Source organism: Oncorhynchus mykiss, chromosome 27 (genome assembly GCF_013265735.2).
Source record: "Oncorhynchus mykiss isolate Arlee chromosome 27, USDA_OmykA_1.1, whole genome shotgun sequence".
Taxonomy (NCBI): Eukaryota; Metazoa; Chordata; class Actinopteri; order Salmoniformes; family Salmonidae; genus Oncorhynchus; species Oncorhynchus mykiss.
In genome coordinates, this window is record NC_048591.1 from 14,869,702 (window position 1) to 14,892,773 (window position 23,072).

The 23,072-nt window shown below is 41.7% G+C and overlaps 1 protein-coding gene across 6 annotated transcripts in view; it reads left to right on the top strand.

Moving 5' to 3' along the window:
* Positions 1-408: 408 nt before the first annotated feature.
* LOC110507163 (ubiquitin-associated and SH3 domain-containing protein B) overlaps positions 409-23,072 on the top strand; it is a 52,385-nt gene continuing 29,721 nt past the window's right edge. For 4 of the 6 annotated variants that reach the window (XR_005040091.1, XM_021587038.2, XM_021587039.2 and 1 more), the window contains exon 1: positions 409-3,898. Coding sequence is in view for 5 of the 6 variants with exons in the window: in XM_021587038.2 (XP_021442713.2) it covers positions 3,771-3,898 (128 nt within the window). In the remaining variant the exon portion in view is untranslated. The remainder of the gene's footprint in view (positions 3,899-23,072) is intronic. The other 2 variants (XM_036965767.1, XM_036965768.1) reach the window with 2 other exon arrangements.

The following is a 23,072-nucleotide window of genomic DNA, read 5'->3' on the forward strand; positions in this document are numbered from 1 at the left end:
TCAAAACTATAAAAGACTAATATGTTGAGATATCAATACCAAATTCAGTGTGGTTCATTTTAAGGACATCGATGCTAGTGACGACAAGTTTGAAGTTGATAGGACATGTTGACGCATAAAATCTGATTTTTGATTTGTCAGTAGCTTAGCCATCTTTTGACCAATCCCTTAGCTTTTCTCAAACTAGTTAAGACATGAACCATGGGCCTAAATTTCACATTTGGTGTCATTTGGTCCTATGGTTCACTAGAAGAAGATTTTTTTGAAGTATATCTTGCGTATTGTAGCTGTTGCCATATATTTCTCAAACTCTTTATGGACGATTGTAAGTCCAAAGAGCAAATTTGGAGTGAATCTGACTTTGTCTATGAGAAGATTTTTTATTACGATTTTATGCATTCGAATTCGTTACAAAGTCAAGAAAGTGCTAATAGCTTCATTATTTTTTAAGATATCAATGCAAACTTAACATGGTACATCATGGTAATGGCTTTGATGACCCTACAATGTTGCAAGTTGATAGGCCATTGTGGAGTGGATTTACGAAGGATAAATGGACCCATAAAAAAATATTTTCTGATTTATCAATAACTCATCCATCTCTTAACCAATCCTTTATATTTTCTCAAACTAAGAGAAGAGATGAACATTGAAGCAAATTTGTTCAACATAAGGAAAGACACCGACATACAAAGTTTCACGTCTTTATGTCAAACCGGGCAACGGATATGAAGGTTTAAGTTAGACTGCTTATAATAGGCCAATCGATGCATTTATTTTGGATCAAGTCATTCATGGCCTCTAGTTTCCGTGCGCCAAATAAATAATAAAAGTTACCAGTCTACGCTTGCCAACTGTGAACCCCTGCAGGGGAGTCAAAGTCATTCCATGGAGGGCTGAGTGTCTGCAAGTTTTTGTTTTTTACTTTCAATTTATACCTAGACAACCAGATTACCTTAATTCAAAAGTCAAATACAAGGGTGGAGAGAACACCCCGCAGACACTCGCCCCCTCCCCCCCGCCTCCTGTGTGGTCTAATGATTGATTAATGATTTTTGAAAGGTAATTCATTTCTTTAGGCTTATGGGAGATTGTGCATGTGTGTTTTTAAAGGCACTTGTGGATATCTTTGTGCATCCTCTTACATATATCTAGAGCTGAACATTTATGTATACATTATGTAACTGAGTTTACAATGAACATTTTAAATGTTCATGTTTGTGTGTTGACTGTACACAGGGGATTACACTCCTATGGACATGAGCAACCTGCCACCGTTCTGGTTAGCTTGTCTGACAGCGCTGGCTCAACTGTAAAACACACACACACACACACACACGGTAAGCTCAGTTGGCAGGCAGCAATGTTCACCAAGGTCGAGTTCAATTCCATTGGGAATTTCAGTTTTTCTTCCTGTACTGATGGAATTATCACTTCGTCGATGTTAAACGGTAGGCTAGACGAATCAGATGATAATGAAAAGGGATACGTTTGTTCTCTATTCGTATTTAGGCCCTCTGTCCTCCACTTTTTTTCAGGAGAAGCAGAAATGGTTGAGGCCATGAAGTCTTTTGCTGAGCTCACAGATCAAGACAGATTTGTGTGAGATGTTTGGAGGCGCACAGGTTCAGTGGCAATAGTGCCCCTGGTGCGATAGCAAAGGCACAACATCAGTGGATGGTAGTTATTGAATTTGAACCAGCAGCCATCCAGTACTAGTCTACCCCTCTAACCTCTGTCTACATCCTCCCCCACAGAGTTATTGCCTGTCTCTGTGATATTGCTTAAAGATCCAATCTAGGATCTTAAGCACAACAAATTCGTAATGTTTAAAAAGTATATATGTATTTGCAGGATGTAACATATATGAAATGGATGATGTAGTACACATTTTGATGACAGAGTACACAAAAAAACAGGGACCACTTTTGGCTCGTAAGCACCACTCAAAACTACTGGCTGAGTTATGCAAACTTTTGAGAGTGCATCTTTAAGTGAGCATTACCTGGTAATGTAACGTTTGGGTTCCCTTGTCCTCCCCAGGGTTGCTGGAATGGGAATGGACTGGAGCAGGCTGGCACAGTTGATGGGTGAGAACTTAAGAGCTGTGACGATAAAGATAAGCGTGACATCCGTTGAGTCTGTCATTGATTTGAGGAAGTTAATCTCTTTGCTCCCATGAATTAGCCTTTTATATCTGTGACCTTGGAAAGATAAAACATGGTCGCCAAATGTTATAGAGCCAGAAAGATTTTCCTGACCACATGACCTGATCAGGAAAAACTCATGGTCCTAAAGAGTTGATTGTCATCAACATGTATGATATTTGACTGTTTGACTCCCATGCAGGGGTTCACATGAGTTTACATAATAAGATGTAAGGGCAATTTTCACACAGGAAACCACTAATACTGGAACGATCTCTGTCCTATTGGTCTGTGTACACAGAAGACTGATTGGGACCAGGTAATCTCAAGATGGTGCAAATGGCAAGACAGGCACAGTATAGAGTTACAATTTTCAAGATATTTTCCTACTATGTTTCTTTGTACTTTTTTATTTATCATTCGTTGTGTTTGCTTACATTGCTTGTCAATGCAGTCTGGTTCAGCTGTGAAACTGCCCAGCAGTGGTGGTGCTGTGGTGGGCTTGTATCTGGATCAAGGAAGACTGATAAGACTTATACTTTCACATCTTAAACAAAACTGTATACTGTGTATGCAGTGAAATCAATGTAAAAGAGCTGAATTGTTTGTCATACTTTGGTCACTTTATTTTGATAGTCCCGCATAAATGGTTAATTGATGCTCAAACTATCAACTGCAACTCTGTTATAATACTTGACTTAACTTGAAACACCACAGCTTCCTACGGTTAGAGCTAAAGTTTGTTGATAGTACTTGAGCATCTATAAACGGGTCCATCTGTAGGCTCTATTATAGAGGACTATCCAAATCCAGTGTTACCCATACAGTAGTAATGTTGTGCATGTCTTTGCTTTGACACTAGGTGGAGATGAGGAAAGCGTTCTGTGTGATTGTACCATATAACCCATCTGGTACCATTGCAACCAACAGCCAAGTATGATTTTAAATGATCTACAATGGACGTCATTATAATCAATCAAATATAAAATCTGGGGCTAAGATAACACAGCATTATATTTTTCTATTCACGTGGGCAGATTTGTAGCCCATGATATCCTGTATGAATGGTATATGATGAGACAGTTGTGAAATTAATGTGCCAGGTAATGGTTTGTGAGTCATTTTATAAATGTAACGCATTGTCTTTTTATGAACATTGAATAAATATGGGTTATTCATTTATTAGGCAAATGCAGTTTATTAGTAGCCTAATTTCACTTATTTATTTATTGTTCCATATTAGACTGGGTCTAACGTTACTCTGTATTACATATTGCTCACTATCTACAATTCTCTTTTATTTTTGGCTCAAGCTGTACTGAATAGTCTATTATTAAGCTAGTATACCTATTATTATTCGGCTACTATAATTTAGCATACCGCAATGGGTCCCATACAGAGAAGAGGCGAAAATTCATAATAAATCCCGTGCGCTCTGCACGTATCTTTCCTTTTTAAATTCAAATCGCAGCAGCAGACATAATTTGAGTTTCTGGGGGCGGGGAGGGAGCGACCGCACTTGCTCACAAAAATGATCGGTTGTAGACTATTAGATATCTTTCCCCGCCACTCGCTACAGTATCGTAGACTGGATCTAGTCTGAAACCAATGGAATCCTGAATCATGGCTGCAAAAGAGGATCTCTTCAGCAAAATCATCCCGCGAAGCCTTCGGCCGAAAGTATCGGGCACTGTGAAATATGGATCGAATTTGGACGTCCTCTTATCGATGGGTTTCCCCAAAGCCAGGGCGTAAGTAGGCTACTGTGTACTTTATCCGAGTCACTCGTAGAGATGAACACTAGCTCTTTGGGTATAGTTTTAGCATGTGTTAAAATGACAATTTGCATTGTTAAAAATAATGTTTTCTGACGCACTGTCGTATTTCACCTTTGAAGGCAAAGTATTGATCCCCATTCTTTTTCTCACCATGCGCAATTGGCTGGCAGTTGCCTACTTTTCCTCATGACCAGAAACCCTCACGCAACCTGTACTCAGGGGTAGGGGTAGACGTATTATACAAAACTAAAACCCAGGATACTCAAGTTAGTATGATATGTTACGTTGGTAGGGTATATATCATTTTTGGATCCATTTCGTATGATGTGTTACGAATTACAATTCATATGATGTGTTGCGAATTACAATTCGTATGATGTATTACTGAATTTTAAATGGATTAAATCTGGATTTTCTATTACTGGCCTACACAAATTGCACCATAATGTCAGTAGAAATATGCTTTTAGACATTTTTACAAATTTAATAAAAAATGAAAAGCTGAAATGTCTAGTCAATAAGTAGTCAATCCCTTTGTTATGGCAAAGTTTAGGAGAAAAATATGTTTAGGAGTAAAAATGTACCACTTAACAAGTCACATAATAAATTGCATGGACTCACTCTGTGTGCAATAATAGTCTTGAGGATTTTTGAATGACTACCTCATCTCTGTACCCCACACATACAATTTATATGTAAGGTCTCTCAGTCGAGCAGTGAACTTCAAACACAGGTTCATCCACAAAAGATGGGTACCTATTGGTAGTAAAAAAAATGTAGACATTGAAAATCCCTTTGAGCATGATGAAGATAATAATTACACGTTTGATTGTGTTTCAATATACCCAGTTACTATAAAGATACAGGCATTCGGAGAGGAAGGAAACCACTCAGGGATTTCATGGTGGTGACTTTAAAACAGTTACAGAGTTTAATGGCTGTGAACTGAGGATGGATCACCAACATTATAGTTACTCCACAGTACTAACCTACATGAGTGAAAAGAAGGAAGCGTTTACAGAATAAAAATATTCCAAAACATGCATCCTGTTTGCAATAACACACTAATGTTAAACTGATCAAAAATTAGGCAAAGAAATTAACTTTTTTTCCCGAATACAAAGTGTTATGTTTGGGGAAAATCCAACACATCACTGAGTACCACTCTTCATATTTTAAAGCATGGTGGTGGATGCATCATGTTATGGGTATGCTTGTCATTGGCAATGACTAGGGAGTTTTTTAGGATAAAAATAAACGGAATAGAGCTAAGCACAGGTCAAATTTTCAGCAGACAATGGGAGGAAAATTCACGTTTCAGCTGGACAATAACCTAAAATACAAGGCCAAATACTGGAGTATACTGCCATATACTGGAGTTGCTTACCAAGATGACATTGAATGTTAATGAGTGGCCTAGTTACAGTTTTTACTTAAATCAGCTTGAGAATCTATGACAAGACTTGAAAATGGCTGGCTAGCAATGATCAACAACCAACTTGACGGAGCTTGAAGAATTTGAAAAAGAATAATGTACTATTATTGTACAATCCAGGTGTGTAAAGCTCTTAGAGACTTACCCAGAAAGACACCACTATAATCCCTGCCAAAAGGTGATTCTAACGTGTTGACTGAGGGGTGTGGAATAATTATGTAAATGAGATATTTCTATATTTTATTTTCAATACATTTGCAAAAATTTTGAATAACATGTTTTCACTTCGTCATTATGGGGTATTGTGTGTAGATGGGCGAGGAAAAATATATTTAATCCATTTTGATTTCAGACTGCAACACAACAAAATGTGGAATAAGTCAAGGGGTATGAATACCTTTTGAAGGCACTGTATGATATGTTATGAATTCCAATTTGTTGTGGCTAACGTTAGCTAGGTGGGTAATGCTAATGTTAGCTAAGTGGGTAATGCTAATGTTAGCTAAGTGGTTACTGTTAGCTAGGCTAGGGGTTAGTGTTAAGGTTAGGAGTTAAGTTAAAGGGTTAAGATTGGGGTTAGGGGAAGGGTTAGCTAACATGCTAAGTAGCTAAAAAGTAGTAAATACTTGCAAAATGCTGAAGTTGTCCGTGATGAGATTCAGGCTGTGTTCACGTTATACGACCATCCACCTACCTTTTTGTTTTTACCTTAAGTAACAGCCTGGCCTCATAGAATTAGATGTAATTGCCAATCTGGGCAATTTGGGCCACTCAAATTAGTATGATATGGTAGCCCTTTACAGTCTTACACGTATGTATACTTGTTGAAATTGGAAGATTTGGGCACTAATAAACACCTAAATTGGAAGTTAGTGACCGTACATGCTATTACATGACGTCATATCTCTAGCTCTGCGCTTCACAGCGCTGTATGGGTTTTACAAGTAGCCCATAAGTAATTTCATGTGACCATTAACTGTTGTTAAAAAAACTAAAATCAACACTAGAAAATCAAGACAAACAACCAACACCATTAAAACAAGTAACCCGAATGTTGCGTGTTCGAATCTCATCGCAGACAATTTTAGCTAACAAACAACTTTTCAACTACTTACTACTTTTTAGCTAATTTGCAACTACTTTTTAGCTACTTTGCAACCACTTAGCATGTTAACTAACCCTTCCCCTAACATTAACCCATTAACTTAACACCTAACCCTAACCTTAACCCTAACCTTAATGCCTATCCTCTTGCTTAGCTAACGTTAGCCCTCTAGCTAACTTTAGCCACAACAAATTGGAATTCGTAACTTATTATACGTATTGCAAATGTGTAATATATTGTACAAATTGGAATTTGTAACATATCATACTAAATGGATCCACAAGTTAATACATACTATACAAAACGTAACATATTATACTAATTTCAGTGTCTCGGATTTGTTTTTACTGTATCGCGTCTATCCCTGAGTCCAGGTTGTCTTATGTAACAATACAAAACATAACATATCATATTAATTTGAGTGCCCCAGATTTTTATATACTATGTAACGTCTACTCTATGAAACCGGGCTGTCTCAATAGGTCATGTCATAGGCTACTGTAATCATGAATGTTGCTCTTGGTCTGGGTTGGAGTTTGGTGCACAAGCTGGAATTCTGGAATTCTTATAAATGCTGATGGTATTGATGAGATGAGATATACACTTCACCTACACAGATATGATAGCCAACAGAAAACGTTTTTAAGTCTGGAAGAAACTGAAATTACGTGACCTTGAGAGAGAGAGACTGTGTGTCATATGGATCACGCTCAATTTTATGTTTTGAGCTGAATGGATTGACTGTTCTTGATGTGACCAAATTACTGCAGCACAGTATACAACTGTTATGTCAGCTGGGTCCTAACTTGGAGAGACTCACAGACTCAGACAGACCCACCATGTAAGGAAGCATTTACAGTTGTCCTCATGTCACCATTATAGAGAGTAAATACATTGTTAACTTTTCAAACTTATATCAATTGCATAATTTCTATGTGATCAGGATCACAACCCACATCATTGTTCAGTAAAATAGTAAATATGCATCCCAGTGATTATTATCATAGTTATTCACAATGGTATTATTTTACATCTCACACTTTTAAGTCCCAGTCTCAAATCTGTATTACCTCCTAGACATTGAAGTCAGATGTCATAGGGAGTCTGTTGTGACTTGCATGCTGAATGGTCACAGACATTACGCATGCGCACACACACATGGCAGTAGGAATGCCTCGAGGCTCCCTTTGTCAGCAGAGAGAGAAAGAAAGAGGGGGAGAGAATGCCTAGAAGCTGTGAGAGAAGCCACAAGCTCTTTTACATTAGACAGCCCGTGACTGCTCGGCCATGACAGAGCAAGTTATTAATAACCTCTTCCTCTTTCTCTCTCTATCTCCCTCACTCAAGTATTGACCCCACTACATTTCCTGGCTGACTTAAAGGGACATACACTAGGAGATTCATCATATCTGCCACCTCTGTCACTGACTAGTGTTTTGGTCCAGGGAGGGGGAGAAGGGGATTCCTGAGAGCATGTTGGAATCACTGGACGCTGTGAATGGACTGAAATAGTCAAGCAGTCGGCTATTCACTTAGATGCTTAGGAGAATGACAATGCAGAAGGGGAACAAAGCTGGGTCAGCATCAACTGACATTTACTAGATATTCTATGGTGGGATGAACCACAGTAGCTACAGTGTGTGAGAGATATCACTGAGGAGTGAAAGAGCAAAAGGCAACAATGTACCGAATAACATCTGGGATGATGAAACTCAGTCACGAGGTGCTGTTTTTCAGACTTGCTTTCTACACATTGGCATTTTGCCAAACATACAACCCTTCAGCAGGGATTTGATTCCAGTCATACCTGGCGGTGCGTGCTGTGCACTCCCAAAATAAAGATAAATATAGCTGCAAACAGCCATGCCAGGGCTCACACTTTGGCCCCATAGCGCCACCACCAGGAGAAATTTGACACATTTCCCTAGGATGAACTGTACTCCTTACCACGCTTGCCAAATATCAGAACTCAACATCGAAAGATCATGCAATATGCTTCTGTTGGTTTTTGGACCAATTTTAATGATGTTGACGACTTTAAACATCTTCTCCACAACTGCTAGACCGATTCACACCAAATTTGGTATATAGCATCTATGTACCGATATCTTTAAACACACGTTTTTCCAGGACTCTACCTCAAACAATATGTCTGCTATGAGCCAATGAGCTTGCATTAGTGTTTTTCCTGTCAAATGGCGCCGCCATGTGGCCAAACTGAACCATACAGTACAGATTAGCTGGACTCATATCCCTGAGCATGTGTGCAAAATTTATCACTCGAAGTCAAACAGATCAAGAGATATCAACATGTGCCCGTTATAGCGCCACTGTGTGGTTGACCTGAATGTGCTTGCATACGTTGAGTATAGACAGTGATTGGAACATCAAGTTTATCAAGTTTTGTTACAATACAAATATCTGTGTGTGATTTATATGCATTTATGTGCCAGACCACGCCCACATTAATATTTATTGGTCAGTAGCGGCCATGTTGTTTGAGATGCTAGCCTGGAAAATATTGGGTTGAGAGACCTTGGTCCATACATTCTATATGTCATGTTTCACGCAAATCGGTCATTCGCTGCCAGAGGAGTAGTGTTTTAACAAAGAATTACAAATGGCAGAAAATCCATCATTGCGGACCTTATGGATTCTTGAGGCTCATTTGTTCCTTGTGAGGAGAGGGACCTATGTACCGACTAGGGTTGGAAAGGGTCGGAAACTTTCTGGTAAATTTTGCTGAAATTTTCCATGGGAAGTAAAGCCCTGGAATATGGGGAATTTTGCTTAAATTCATCAAAATTGCTTATAACAGTGAACCTTTTTTTTGTGGGATACACATAAGGCAATTCTAGGTCTTGTGGCATATTTTGGTTTAACTATCCCCATTTCAATGGAATTGCAACCCTCTGCATGCACAGTGCATTCTTCCATCACATGTACAGCTGATTCTCAAGATCTTGCACACTAATGAGATGCTATTGAGCCCACACTACTACACTGTATGAACTAAGGACTACGTGCTTTCTGGTAAGTTTTGATTACAATACTGGGTGGGGTGAATATATTTTATATGACATACATTATTTTTTGTTAATTAGTAAATAATAGCCTACAGCAAAGTGTGTTTAAATAATCTCTAACTTGTTACCATGTTTTGCTACCATGTGGGTTTTAGCTTGCTTGAGACTGCTAACCGAGGATTGTTAATTCACCTGTTTCCATACAAGTGTCATTTAAAAAATGTATCTTACAAAGGAGTTGTTTAACCTAACTGCTTAACTATTTATCTGTACATGGAATTGTATTATATTTTTAAAATATTTTTTTTCTAATCTTTACAGGAAAATGCCACGGGCACTATCTGATGTGTGGAGACATTTCACTGCAGCTAATGGAGAAGAAAAAGTGGTGTAAATGTGTAAATACTGTGCCAAATCATATGTGAAGAATGCAACAAAGCTGCAGAATCATCTGGCCAAGTGCATAAAATTCCCCCAGCGCTCACGACAAGCAACCTCTGACAAAAGTCCCTCTACTTCTATTCGAGGTGAAAATGATGAATCAGATGACTGATTGATAGCAACAGCTCATGGTCCTCCTGGAATCAGATGTTTTTTTGACTCAATGGAGGAACGTAGTCAGAGAAATGCTGATGAATGTCTTGCTTGAGCTGTGTATGCAACTGGTTCACCTCTGATGCTCACAGGTAATGTGAGTCCTTCCCTCTATTGGCTGTGCTGCTCATGCATTGAATCTGCTCTTCAAGCACATCATGGGCTGAAAACAATGGATACAGTATACAAGAGAGCCAAGGAAATGGTTAGGTATGTGAAGGGTCATCAAGTTATAGTAGCAACCTACCTCACCAAGCAAAGTGAGAAAAATAAGAGCACTACATTGAAGCTGCCCAGCAACACCCGTTGGGGTGGTGTTGTCATCATGTTTGACAGTCTCCTGGAGGGGAACGATTCTCCAAGAAATGGCCATATCACAGTCTGCCGATATGGACAGCCCCATCAAGAGGATCCTCCTGGATGATGTATTTTGGGAGAGAGTGGTAAGCAGCCTGAAACTCCTGAAACCTATAGCAGTAGCCATTGCACGGATTGAGGGAGACAATTCCATCCTGTCTGATGTTCAGACTCTGCTTGTAGATATAAGCGAATAAATCCGTACTGCCCTGCCCACTTCACTGTTGCTCCAAGCAGAGGAAACTGCAGTTGTGAAATAGGTAAAAAATCATGAAGACTTCTGCCTGAAGCCCTACATGCCGTAGCGTACATATTGGACCCCAAGTATGCTGGCAAGAGCATCCTGTCTGGTGCAGAGATCCACAAGGCTTATGGTGTCATCACTACCGTGTCTCGCCACCTTGGCCAGGATGAGGGCAAGGCTCTTGGCAGTCTGGCAAAGTACACATCCAAGCAAGGGCTTTGGGATGGAGATGCAATAGGGCAGTCATGTCAACATCTCATCAGCCACCTGGTGGAATGAACTTTGTGGATCTGAGGCTCTTTCTCCTGTTGCCTCTCCATTATCCTCCAAATCCCACCCACATCAGCCGCCTCAGAGCGCAACTGGTCCTTGTTTGGGAACACACACACCAAAGCACGCAACAGGCTGATCAATTCAAGGGTCGAAAAAAATGGTGGCCATCCAATTTTGAGGCTTCTTGAGCCTGACAACGAGACATTATCAACAAGTTTGGAAAGTAATTGAAGATGAGGCCTCAGAGTCTGATGTTTAAGAGGTGGACATTGAGGAGGTTCAGGGAGAAGACATGGAAGCCTGAGAGGAGGACAACCAAAGCTTTAGTTTCTGGACTATAATTTTACAGATGTATGTTGAAAACATTTTTGGGAGATGCGATGGGTCATTGGGGATCATTCAATATTCCCTTTCTTTTGTTGTTCAGTGAAATAATCCCATGTGAATAGTCAACTCATTTAATTAAAGTTCAATTCATAACTAAATTGTTTTTTTTATTTCTATTGGAAGGATTTAATCATTGGCAATTATGTCTACTTTTGATAAGGTAATATGTTTATGTTTCTGTCTCCATATGATATGGTAAATATATCCAATGCAAAAAACATCTACATTTAAATGGTATTAATATTAATTTGCATATATTTTCCGTTAATTCCCATATATTCCCGTTAATTCCCACGGAAAGTTTCCACCTCTGAATATTCCCCAAAATGTGCAACCCTAGTACCAACCTTTCAAATTTTGCAGTTTCAATTGCTTGTTATAGTGCCACCATCTGGCCAATTGGCATGACATTGCAATATCAAATCAAATCAAATCAAATTTTATTTGTCACATACACATGGTTAGCAGATGTTAGTGCGAGTGTAGCGAAATGCTTGTGCTTCTAGTTCCGACAATGCAGTAATAACAAGTAATCTAACTAACAATTCCAAAACTACTGTCTTGTACACAGTGTAAGGGGATAAAGAATATGTACATAAGGATATATGAATGAGTGATGGTACAGAGCAGCATAGGCAAGATACAGTAGATGGTATCGAGTACAGTATGTACAAATGAGATGAGTATGTAAACAAAGTGTCATAGTATAGTATAAAGTGGCTAGTGATACATGTATTACATAAGGATACCGTCGATGATATAGAGTACAGTATATACGTATGCATATGAGATGAATAATGTAGGGTAAGTAACATTTATATAAGGTAGCATTGTTTAAAGTGGCTAGTGATATATTTACATCATTTCCCATCAATTCCCATTATTAAAGTGGCTGGAGTTGAGTCAGTGTCAGTGTGTTGGCAGCAGCCACTCAGTGTTAGTGGTGGCTGTTTAACAGTCTGATGGCCTTGAGATAGAAGCTGTTTTTCAGTCTCTCGGTCCCAGCTTTGATGCACCTGTACTGACCTCGCCTTCTGGATGATAGCGGGGTGAACAGGCAGTGGCTCGGGTGGTTGATGTCCTTGATGATCTTTATGGCCTTCCTGTGACATCGGGTGGTGTAGGTGTCCTGGAGGGCAGGTAGTTTGCCCCCGGTGATGCGTTGTGCAGACCTCACTACCCTCTGGAGAGCCTTACGGTTGAGGGCGGTGCAGTTGCCATACCAGGCGGTGATACAGCCCGCCAGGATGCTCTCGATTGTGCATCTGTAGAAGTTTGTGAGTGCTTTTGGTGACAAGCCGAATTTCTTCAGCCTCCTTAGGTTGAAGAGGCGCTGCTGCGCCTTCTTCACGATGCTGTCTGTGTGAGTGGACCAATTCAGTTTGTCTGTGATGTGTATGCCGAGGAACTTAAAACTTGCTACCCTCTCCACTACTGTTCCATCGATGTGGATAGGGGGGTGTTCCCTCTGCTGTTTCCTGAAGTCCACAATCATCTCCTTAGTTTTGTTGACGTTGAGTGTGAGGTTATTTTCCTGACACCACACTCCGAGGGCCCTCACCTCCTCCCTGTAGGCCGTCTCATCGTTGTTGGTAATCAAGCCTACCACTGTTGTGTCGTCCGCAAACTTGATGATTGAGTTGGAGGCGTGCGTGGCCACGCAGTCGTGGGTGAACAGGGAGTACAGGAGAGGGCTCAGAACGCACCCTTGTGGGGCCCCAGTGTTGAGGATCAGCGGGGAGGAGATGTTGTTGCCTACCCTCACCACCTGGGGGCGGCCCGTCAGGAAGTCCAGTACCCAGTTGCACAGGGCGGGGTCGAGACCCAGGGTCTCGAGCTTGATGACGAGCTTGGAGGGTACTATGGTGTTGAATGCCGAGCTGTAGTCGATGAACAGCATTCTCACATAGGTATTCCTCTTGTCCAGATGGGTTAGGGCAGTGTGCAGTGTGGTTGAGATTGCATCGTCTGTGGACCTATTTGGGCGGTAAGCAAATTGGAGTGGGTCTAGGGTGTCAGGTAGGGTGGAGGTGATATGGTCCTTGACTAGTCTCTCAAAGCACTTCATGATGACGGATGTGAGTGCTACGGGGCGGTAGTCGTTTAGCTCAGTTACCTTAGCTTTCTTGGGAACAGGAACAATGTTGGCCCTCTTGAAGCATGTGGGAACAGCAGACTGGTATAGGGATTGATTGAATATGTCCGTAAACACACCGGCCAGCTGGTCTGCGCATGCTCTGAGGGCGCGGCTGGGGATGCCGTCTGGGCCTGCAGCCTTGCGAGGGTTAACACGTTTAAATGTCTTACTCACCTCGGCTGCAGTGAAGGAGAGACCGCATGTTTTCGTTGCAGGCCGTGTCAGTGGCACTGTATTGTCCTCAAAGCGGGCAAAAAAGTTATTTAGTCTGCCTGGGAGCAAGACATCCTGGTCCGTGACTGGGCTGGATTTCTTCCTGTAGTCCGTGATTGACTGTAGACCCTGCCACATGCCTCTTGTGTCTGAGCCGTTGAATTGAGATTCTACTTTGTCTCTGTACTGGCACTTAGCTTGTTTGATAGCCTTGCGGAGGGAATAGCTGCACTGTTTGTATTCGGTCATGTTACCAGACACCTTGCCCTGATTAAAAGCAGTGGCTCGCGCTTTCAGTTTCACACGAATGCTGCCATCAATCCACGGTTTCTGGTTAGGGAATGTTTTAATCGTTGCTATGGGAACGACATCTTCAACGCAAGTTCTAATGAACTCGCACACCGAATCAGCGTATTCGTCAATGTTGTTATCTGACGCAATACGAAACATCTCCCAGTCCACGTGATGGAAGCAGTCTTGGAGTGTGGAGTCAGCTTGGTCGGACCAGCGTTGGACAGACCTCAGCGTGGGAGCCTCTTGTTTTAGTTTCTGTCTGTAGGCAGGGATCAACAAAATGGAGTCGTGGTCAGCTTTTCCGAAAGGGGGGCGGGGCAGGGCCTTATGCGTCGCGGAAGTTAGAGTAACAATGATCCAAGGTCTTTCCTCCCCTGGTTGCGCAATCGATATGCTGATAAAATTTGGGGAGTCTTGTTTTCAGATTAGCCTTGTTAAAATCCCCAGCTACAATGAATGCAGCCTCCGGATAAATTGTTTCCAGTTTGCAGAGAGTTAAATAAAGTTCGTTCAGAGCCATCGATGTGTCTGCTTGGGGGGGGATATATACGGCTGTGATTATAATCGAAGAGAATTCTCTTGGTAGATAATGCGGTCTACATTTGATTGTGAGGAATTCTAAATCAGGTGAACAGAAGGATTTGAGTTCCTGTATGTTTCTTTCATCACACCATGTCACGTTGGCCATGAGGCATACGCCCCCGCCCCTCTTCTTACCAGAAAGATGTTTGTTTCTGTCAGCGCGATGTGTGGAGAAACCCGTTGGCTGCACCGCTTCGGATAGCGTCTCTCCAGTCATGTTTCAGTGAAGCAAAGGACGTTAGAGTCTCTGATGTCCCTCTGGAATGCTACCCTTGCTCGGATTTCATCAACCTTGTTGTCAAGAGACTGGACATTGGCAAGAAGAATGCTAGGGAGTGGTGCGCGCTGTGCCCGTCTCCGGAGTCTGACCAGAAGACCGCCTCGTTTCCCTCTCTTTCGGAGTCGTTTTTTTGGGTCGCTGCATAGGATCCACTCCGTTGTCCTGTTTGTAAGGCAGAACACAGGATCCGCGTCGCGAAAAACATATTCTTGGTCGTACTGATGGTGAGTTGATGCTGATCTTATATTCAGTAGTTCTTCTCGACTGTATGTAATGAAACCTAAGATGACCTGGGGTACTAATGTAAGAAATAACACGTAAAAAAACAATAAACTGCATAGTTTCCTAGGAACGCGAAGCGAGGCGGCCATCTCTGTCGGCGCCGGAAGTCGGAAGTGAAAATGCTAATTCCCGTGAGATGGTAAGGTTTAGGAGGGTGCAACTTGACATGATGGTAAAGGCCTTTACCATCATGTCAAGTTGCACCCGCCTAAACCTTACCATCTCACGGGAATTAGCATTTTTACCAAATAAGTAACATTTTATTTCTCACATGCGCCGAATACAACAGGTGTAGACTTAACTGTGAAATGCTTACTTACGAGCCATTAACCAACAATACAGTTCAAGAAATAGAGTTATATTTACTAAATAAAATAAAGTAATTTTTTAAAATAAAAAGTAAAAAATAACAATAACAAGGCTATATACCAGTACCAAGTCGATGTGCGGAGGTTAAAGCTCCAGGATCCAGTTGCAGAGGGAGTCTGTGTTTAGTCCCAGGGTCCTTAGCTTAGTGATGAGCTTTGTGGGCACTATGGTGTTGAATGCTGAACTGTAGTCAATGAACAGCATTCTCACATAGGTGTTCCTTTTGTCCATTTGTGAAAGGGCAGTGTGTAGTGCAATAGAGATTGCATCATCTGTGGATCTGTTGTGGCGGTATGCGAATTGGAGTGGGTCTAGGGTTTCCGGGATGATGGTGTTGATTTGAGCCATGGCCAGATTTTCAAATCACTTCATGGCTACTGACGTGAGTGCTACGGGGCGGTAATCATTTAGGCACGTTACCTTCGCTTTCTTGGGCACAGGGACTATGGTGGTCTGCTAGAAACATGTAGGTATTACAGACTGTCAGTGAAGACACTTGCCAATTGGTCCATGCATGGGCTCCTGAGTGGCACAGTGGTCTAAGGCACTGCATCTCAGTGCAAGAGGCATCATTACAGTCTCTGGTTCGAATCCAGGCTGAATCACATCCGGCTGTGATTGGGAGTCCCAAAGGGCAGCACACAATTGGCCCAGCGTCGCCGGGGTAGGCCGTCATTGTAAATAAGATTTTGTTCTTTACTGACTTGCCTAGTTAAATAAAGGTAAAACAATTGCTCTGAGTACAATCCTGGTAATCCGTCTGGCCCCGCGGCCTTGTGAATGTTGACCTGTTTAAAGGTCTTGCTCACATCGGCTACGGATAGCGTGATCACACAGTTATTCGGAACAACTGGTGCTCTCATTCATTCTTCAGTGTTGCTTGCCTCAAAGTGAGCATAAAAGGCATTTCGCTCGTCTGGTGTCTGGGTTTCCCTTTGTAGTCCATAATAGTTTGCAAGCCCTGTCACATCTGACAAGCGTCAGAGCCGGTGTAGTAGGATTCGATTTTAGTCCTGTATTGACACTTTGCCTGTTTGATGGTCCGTCTGAGGGCATAGCGGGATTTCTTATAAGCATCCGGATTAGTGTCCCGCTCCTTGAAAGCGGCAGCTCTAGCCTTTAGCTTGGTGTGAATGCTGACTGTAATCCATGGCTTCTGGTTGGGATATGTATGTGCGGTCACTGTGGGGATGACGTCATTGATGCACTTATTGATGAAGCTGGTGACTTAGGTGGTATACTCCTCAATGCCATTGGATGAATCACTGAACATATTCCAGTCTGTGCTAGCAAAACAATCCTTCAGCGTAGCATACATGTCATCTGATCACTTCCATATTGAGCGAGTCACTGGTACTTCCTGCGTTAGTTTTTGCTTGTAAGCAGGAATCAGGAGGATAGCACTATGGTCAGATTTGCCAAATGGAGGACGAGGGGGAGCTTGTATGCATCTCTGTGTGTGGGGTAAAGGTGGTCTAGAGTTTTTTCCCCTCTGGTTGTACATGTGACATGCTGGTAGAAATGAGGTAAAACGGATTTAAGTTTGCCTGCATTAAAGTCCCCGGCCACTAGGAGCGCCGCTTCTGGGTGAGCATTTTCTTATTTGCTTATGGCCCCATGAGTGCGGTCTTAGTGCCAGCATCGGTTTGTGGTGGTGAATAGACGACGACAAAAAATATACATAAACTCTCTTGGTTGATGTGGTCTACAGTTTATCATGAGGTACTTAACCTCGTGAGCAATAACGCGAGACTAATATTACACATCGCACACCAGCTGTTATTGACAAATAGACACACACCCCCACCCCTGTTCTGTCCTGCCGCTGCACGGAAAACCCAGCCAAATGTATATTATCCATGTCATCTTTCAGCCCTGACTCAGTGAAACATAAGACATTACAGTTTTTAGTATTTTTTTTGTATATAAAAAAAAGAAACTTTTACCCCTTTTTCTCCCCAATTTCGTGTTATCCAATTGGTAGTTACAATTTTGTCTCATTGCTGCAACTCCTGTACGGACTTGAGAGGCAAAGGTCGAGAGCCGTGCATCCTCCAAAATACAACCCAGCCAAGCCACGCTGCTTCTTGACACAATGCCCGCATAGCCCGGAACACAGCCGCACCAATGTGTCGGAGGAAACATCGTACACCTGGCGACCGTGTCAGCGTGCTTTGAGCCCGTCCCGCCACAGGAGTTGCTAGAGCGTGATGGGGCAAGAACATCCCTGCCAGCCAAACCCTTCCCTAACCCGGACGACACTGGGCCAATTGCACACCACCCCATGGGTCTCCCGGTCGTGGCCGGCTGCGACAGAGCCTGGACTCGAACTAGGATCTCTAGTGGCACAGATAGCACTGCGATGCAGTGCCTTCGACCACGGTGCAGCAGGTAGCCTAGTGGTTATAGCATTGGACTAGTAACGGAAAGGTTGCAAGATTGAATCCCCGAGCTGACAAGGTAAAAATCTGTCGTTCTGCCCCTGAACAAGGCAGTTAACCGACTTGTTCTTAACTGACTTGCCTAGTTAAAGAAAGATAAAATAAACGTTAGAAAAACTGCCACTCGTGGGGCAGACATTAGTTTTTAAATGTCCTGTTGGTAGGATAGTCTCGAACAGAGATCATCCAGTTTATTTTCCAGTGATTGCACGTTGGCCAATAGAACAGATGGTAGAGGTGGGTTACCCACTCGCTGACAAATTGTCACAAGGCATGCTGATCTCTGCCCCCTATATTTCCATATTTTCTTCACGCGAATGACAGGCATTTGGGCCTGTCTCGGAGAAGCAGTATATCCTTCGCGTTGGACTCATTAAAGAAAAAATCTTCGTCCAGTTCGAGGTGAGTAATCTCTGTTCTGATTTCGGTCCTTAGTGACGGTAGCAGCAACATTATGTACAAAATAAGTTACAAACAATGCGTAAAATCACAAAAAATAGCACAGTCAGTTAGGAGCCCTTCCTGCACCATTGTAAATCCAACGAGAACCTGAATAATGAAAGCCTACAAACATAATAGTGTTTCAGCCAGCTTTGCTGCTTGAACCACTAATGAATGTACATTTTTTTAGGGCACCCCAAGGGCCAATGATTTGACCCTGCACGTGAGGCTTCTCGGTTGGTGCCATGCACTCAGTATACTGGAGTAGTTGTGTCTAATGTACAACTCTGCCCTTAGGGGAAAAAGCCCTCTCTCATTTCACTTCATTGTCTGTTTGGCATCAGTTCCTTTTTATTTGGTTGATGGTAAATAATGCACTAAACATACAACACAAGAATAGAGGCTATGAAACCCTGAATAGAGGGTATGAAGTGCTCTATTCTTGTGTTGTATGTTTAGTGCCTAATTGTTTCAAGACAAGACAATCAATTAAAATGGTTAAGGCATTTAGCAAAGAAAATGTTTATGGCACTTGCTTAGACTCCAACAATGACCAGATACTCTATTTGCTGCCACTGACTGACATCATTCTCACAGTCTACAAACAAATTACTCTTTTGGTTTGCATTTACACCAAGGGTTCAAAACAATACGCCTCAGAGATGCTTTTGTGAAATGCTGCCCTTGAGGTTTGTAGTTTCTCCCTCAGTATTCGCTACGACTGACTAAAACAGTGTTCATTAATTGGAACACATTGGTACTGTTTTGATTTGATTCATTAGCCGACGCAAATGGCGACAGTTAGTCTGGCATTGGACAGTGTTCTTCCCATCTGAATTCCTCTGTTCTTGAGCTGCTATCTCATAATCAGGCTCTGAGTTTTCAATACTCTCTGGGAACTTTGTTTATACTGCGTGCCATGGCTTGGTCTGATGCAGGCTTTCAGATTCTCTTCCAAGTCTTCTACTACTTGGTTTAAGCTGATGATGACCAAAAATATATTTAGGAAGACACAGCCTGTACAGTTTCTTTTTAACAATATATTTACTCTATATCTATATTCTGTATAACTGTGTACTTTATATGTTTTTATGATTATATTTACTCTAAGGAAAAGCTGGAAAAGAGTAGGTATATAATATCTCATTATTCTGCACATGACTCTTTTCCAGGGATGTTCACCACACATTCCGTGTGTAGTAGTAAATGCGGCTTTCACCGATTAACTATGCTCACCGCATAATCCAAAATTGCAATGCACTGCAACTTCTAGGGATATTTCTGGCTCATATGATTTGGTTTAGTGCAGGCAAACACTGTTTTTGACATCTCTGAAAATTGCAGCCTAGTCGCAGTTCAAGTAATGCTTACAATGCCGTCTTAGAGCATTTCCCCCGGTTTCTGAGCAGTTTAGTTTGTCATTTTTTATCTCCACACCTCTGTAATGTTCTGAGTATTTGCCGGAGAGGTTTGTTGAAAATTGTGTAAATATGCTGGTACCTACAGTATGTGCTGTTCCTGTCTTGTCTTCCTCTGTGATGATGAGTGGGACATATCTGTTAACTGTGGCTGGAAAGTCTGAAGTGTTGGAGCATGAGTGGACGACATAGGGGCTGACACAGTGGAACCTATATTTTAAAGGGAATTGTTCTAGCTGCCTCCCCCTTCTTAAACAGCAACATTGGATGTAGAATAGTGCTTTTATTATGCATGATTCTTTTTTTGGTGTTTTTGTTCAGGTCATTTTCTCTGTCTTTGAAATAGTTATGTACAGTGCCTTGCGAAAGTATTCGGCCCCCTTGAACTTTGCAACCTTTTGCCACATTTCAGGCTTCAAACATAAAGATATAAAACTGTATTTTTTTGTGAAGAATCAACAACAAGTGGGACACAATCATGAAGTGGAACGACATTTATTGGATATTTCAAACTTTTTTAACAAATCAAAAACTGAAAAATTGGGCGTGCAAAATTATTCAGCCCCCTGAAGTTAATACTTTGTAGCGCCACCTTTTGCTGCGATTACAGCTGTAAGTCGCTTGGGGTATGTCTATCAGTTTTGCACATCGAGAGACTGAAATTTTTTCCCATTCCTCCTTGCAAAACAGCTCGAGCTCAGTGAGGTTGGATGGAGAGCATTTGTGAACAGCAGTTTTCAGTTCTTTCCACAGATTCTCGATTGGATTCAGGTCTGGACTTTGACTTGGCCATTCTAACACCTGGATATGTTTATTTTTGAACCATTGCATTGTAGATTTTGCTTTATGTTTTGGATCATTGTCTTGTTGGAAGACAAATCTCCGTCCCAGTCTCAGGTCTTTTGCAGACTCCATCAGGTTTTCTTCCAGAATGGTCCTGTATTTGGCTCCATCCATCTTCCCATCAATTTTAACCATCTTCCCTGTCCCTGCTGAAGAAAAGCAGGCCCAAACCATGATGCTGCCACCACCATGTTTGACAGTGGGTATGGTGTGTCCAGGGGGATGAGCTGTGTTGCTTTTACGCCAAACATAACGTTTTGCATTGTTGCCAAAAAGTTCAATTTTGGTTTCATCTGACCAGAGCACCTTCTTCCACATGTTTGGTGTGTCTCCCAGGTGGCTTGTGGCAAACTTTAAACGACACTTTTTATGGATATCTTTAAGAAATTGCTTTCTTCTTGCCACTGTTCCATAAAGGCCAGATTTGTGCAATATACGACTGATTGTTGTCCTATGGACAGAGTCTCCCACCTCAGCTGTAGATCTCTGCAGTTCATCCAGAGTGATCATGGGCCTCTTGGCTGCATCTCTGATCAGTCTTCTCCTTGTATGAGCTGAAAGTTTAGAGGGACGGCCAGGTCTTGGTAGATTTGCAGTGGTCTGATACTCCTTCCATTTCAATATTATCGCTTGCACAGTGCTCCTTGGTATGTTTAAAGCTTGGGAAATCTTTTTGTATCCAAATCCGGCTTTAAACTTCTTCACAACAGTATCTCGGACCTGCCTGGTGTGTTCCTTGTTCTTCATGATGCTCTCTGCGCTTTTAACGGACCTCTGAGACTATCACAGTGCAGGTGCATTTATACGGAGACTTGATTACACACAGGTGGATTGTATTTATCATCATTAGTCTTTTAGGTCAACATTGGATCATTCAGAAATCCTCACTGAACTTCTGGAGAGAGTTTGCTGCACTGAAAGTAAAGGGGCTGAATAATTTTGCACGCCCAATTTTTCAGTTTTTGATTTGTTAAAAAAGTATGAAATATCCAATAAATGTCGTTCCACTTCATGATTGTGTCCCACTTGTTGTTGATTCTTCACAAAAAAATACAGTTTTATATCTTTATGTTTGAAGCCTGAAATGTGGCAAAAGGTCGCAAAGTTCAAGGGGGCCGAATACTTTCGCAAGGCACTGTAAATGAGATTCCTTGGATTGTTTTAGCATATTGTTTAACATATCAGTGGGGTTCACTTTTTTGCTACAGGAGCCATTAGTTATTTTATTATACATTTTTTTATTTTATTTTTTTATTTAACCTTTATTTAACCAGGAAGGGCTCATTGAGATTAAAATCTATTTTTCAAGAGCGCCCTGGCCAAGATAGGCAGCACCAAGTCATTACAAAAAAATTACAGACAGACAACATGGAAAAACTACAAGTAATCTAGTAAAAACCATTGAATTCACAAGAGTATAAAACAGCAAATTCAAAACATTGACAGGTCAGGGAATCAGCCTCAAAATCCTTCATCAGTGATTTAAAAACACCAATCGGGACAAAGCCCTTTTACCGAATTCAGTTAGGACATTTGGGAACAGTTAGCAGGATAAAGTCCAGCGAACGAAGAGAGTACCCACCACATTTCTGAACAATAAAAATGCACAAATAAAAAGGTAGTAAACCCAAAATGGCTTTGTAAATAAAAATATACCAGTGACTGAGCCTACGAGTGACTAGAGAAGGCCAGCCAACCCTGGTATACAAAGTGCAGTGGGGTTTTGCAGTTTAAATATTATAATTCTAAGAGCAAACGATACATTTATATGCCAACTTTGCACTAACGTTACATTAACGCTGCATCACTGCATCACTCTGTAGCAGGAGGATCAACCTAGGGTGTGTAAATGTCATGTGTTTCATTCCAAAGTGAGGTACATCACTGAATATAATAATGCTTTTAAAGTTCTGTCTGGAAACTCAGGACACCACATAATGTAATCATTGTTCTCCAATATCACGCAACAAGACCAGTTAAAGAGGCTATACAGGACCTTTGGATAGAAGTATTGTCCTGAAATGACTTCACTGGCCAGAGAGTGGCAAAGTGGCAAACGTTCCAAAGGATTTGTGTGGTTTCATGAGATAATAAATGGATTCATATTATATCATGAACCTCACAGCCAAGATTCAAGCAAACATTGAACGTAAATGATTAGCAACTCAACCTCCATAGTGTATCTTTGGTCTGTCCAGACACTCAGATACCATATCATGTTGTCATTGTTGTCTCCAATATCACACAGTATGGTCAGTTAAGAAGACTCTTCTTTAAAATCCCGTGGGTGACCAGCACAAAGAGATAAGTGTGCCAGTCTGCTCTCCTCAATGCTGCCTATTGTCTCGCCAGTCTGACGAGGCCTGGCCACAGTTGCTGACATACCCGCAGGTGCCCGCCCTGGTATATTTTGGGACAGACAGCTG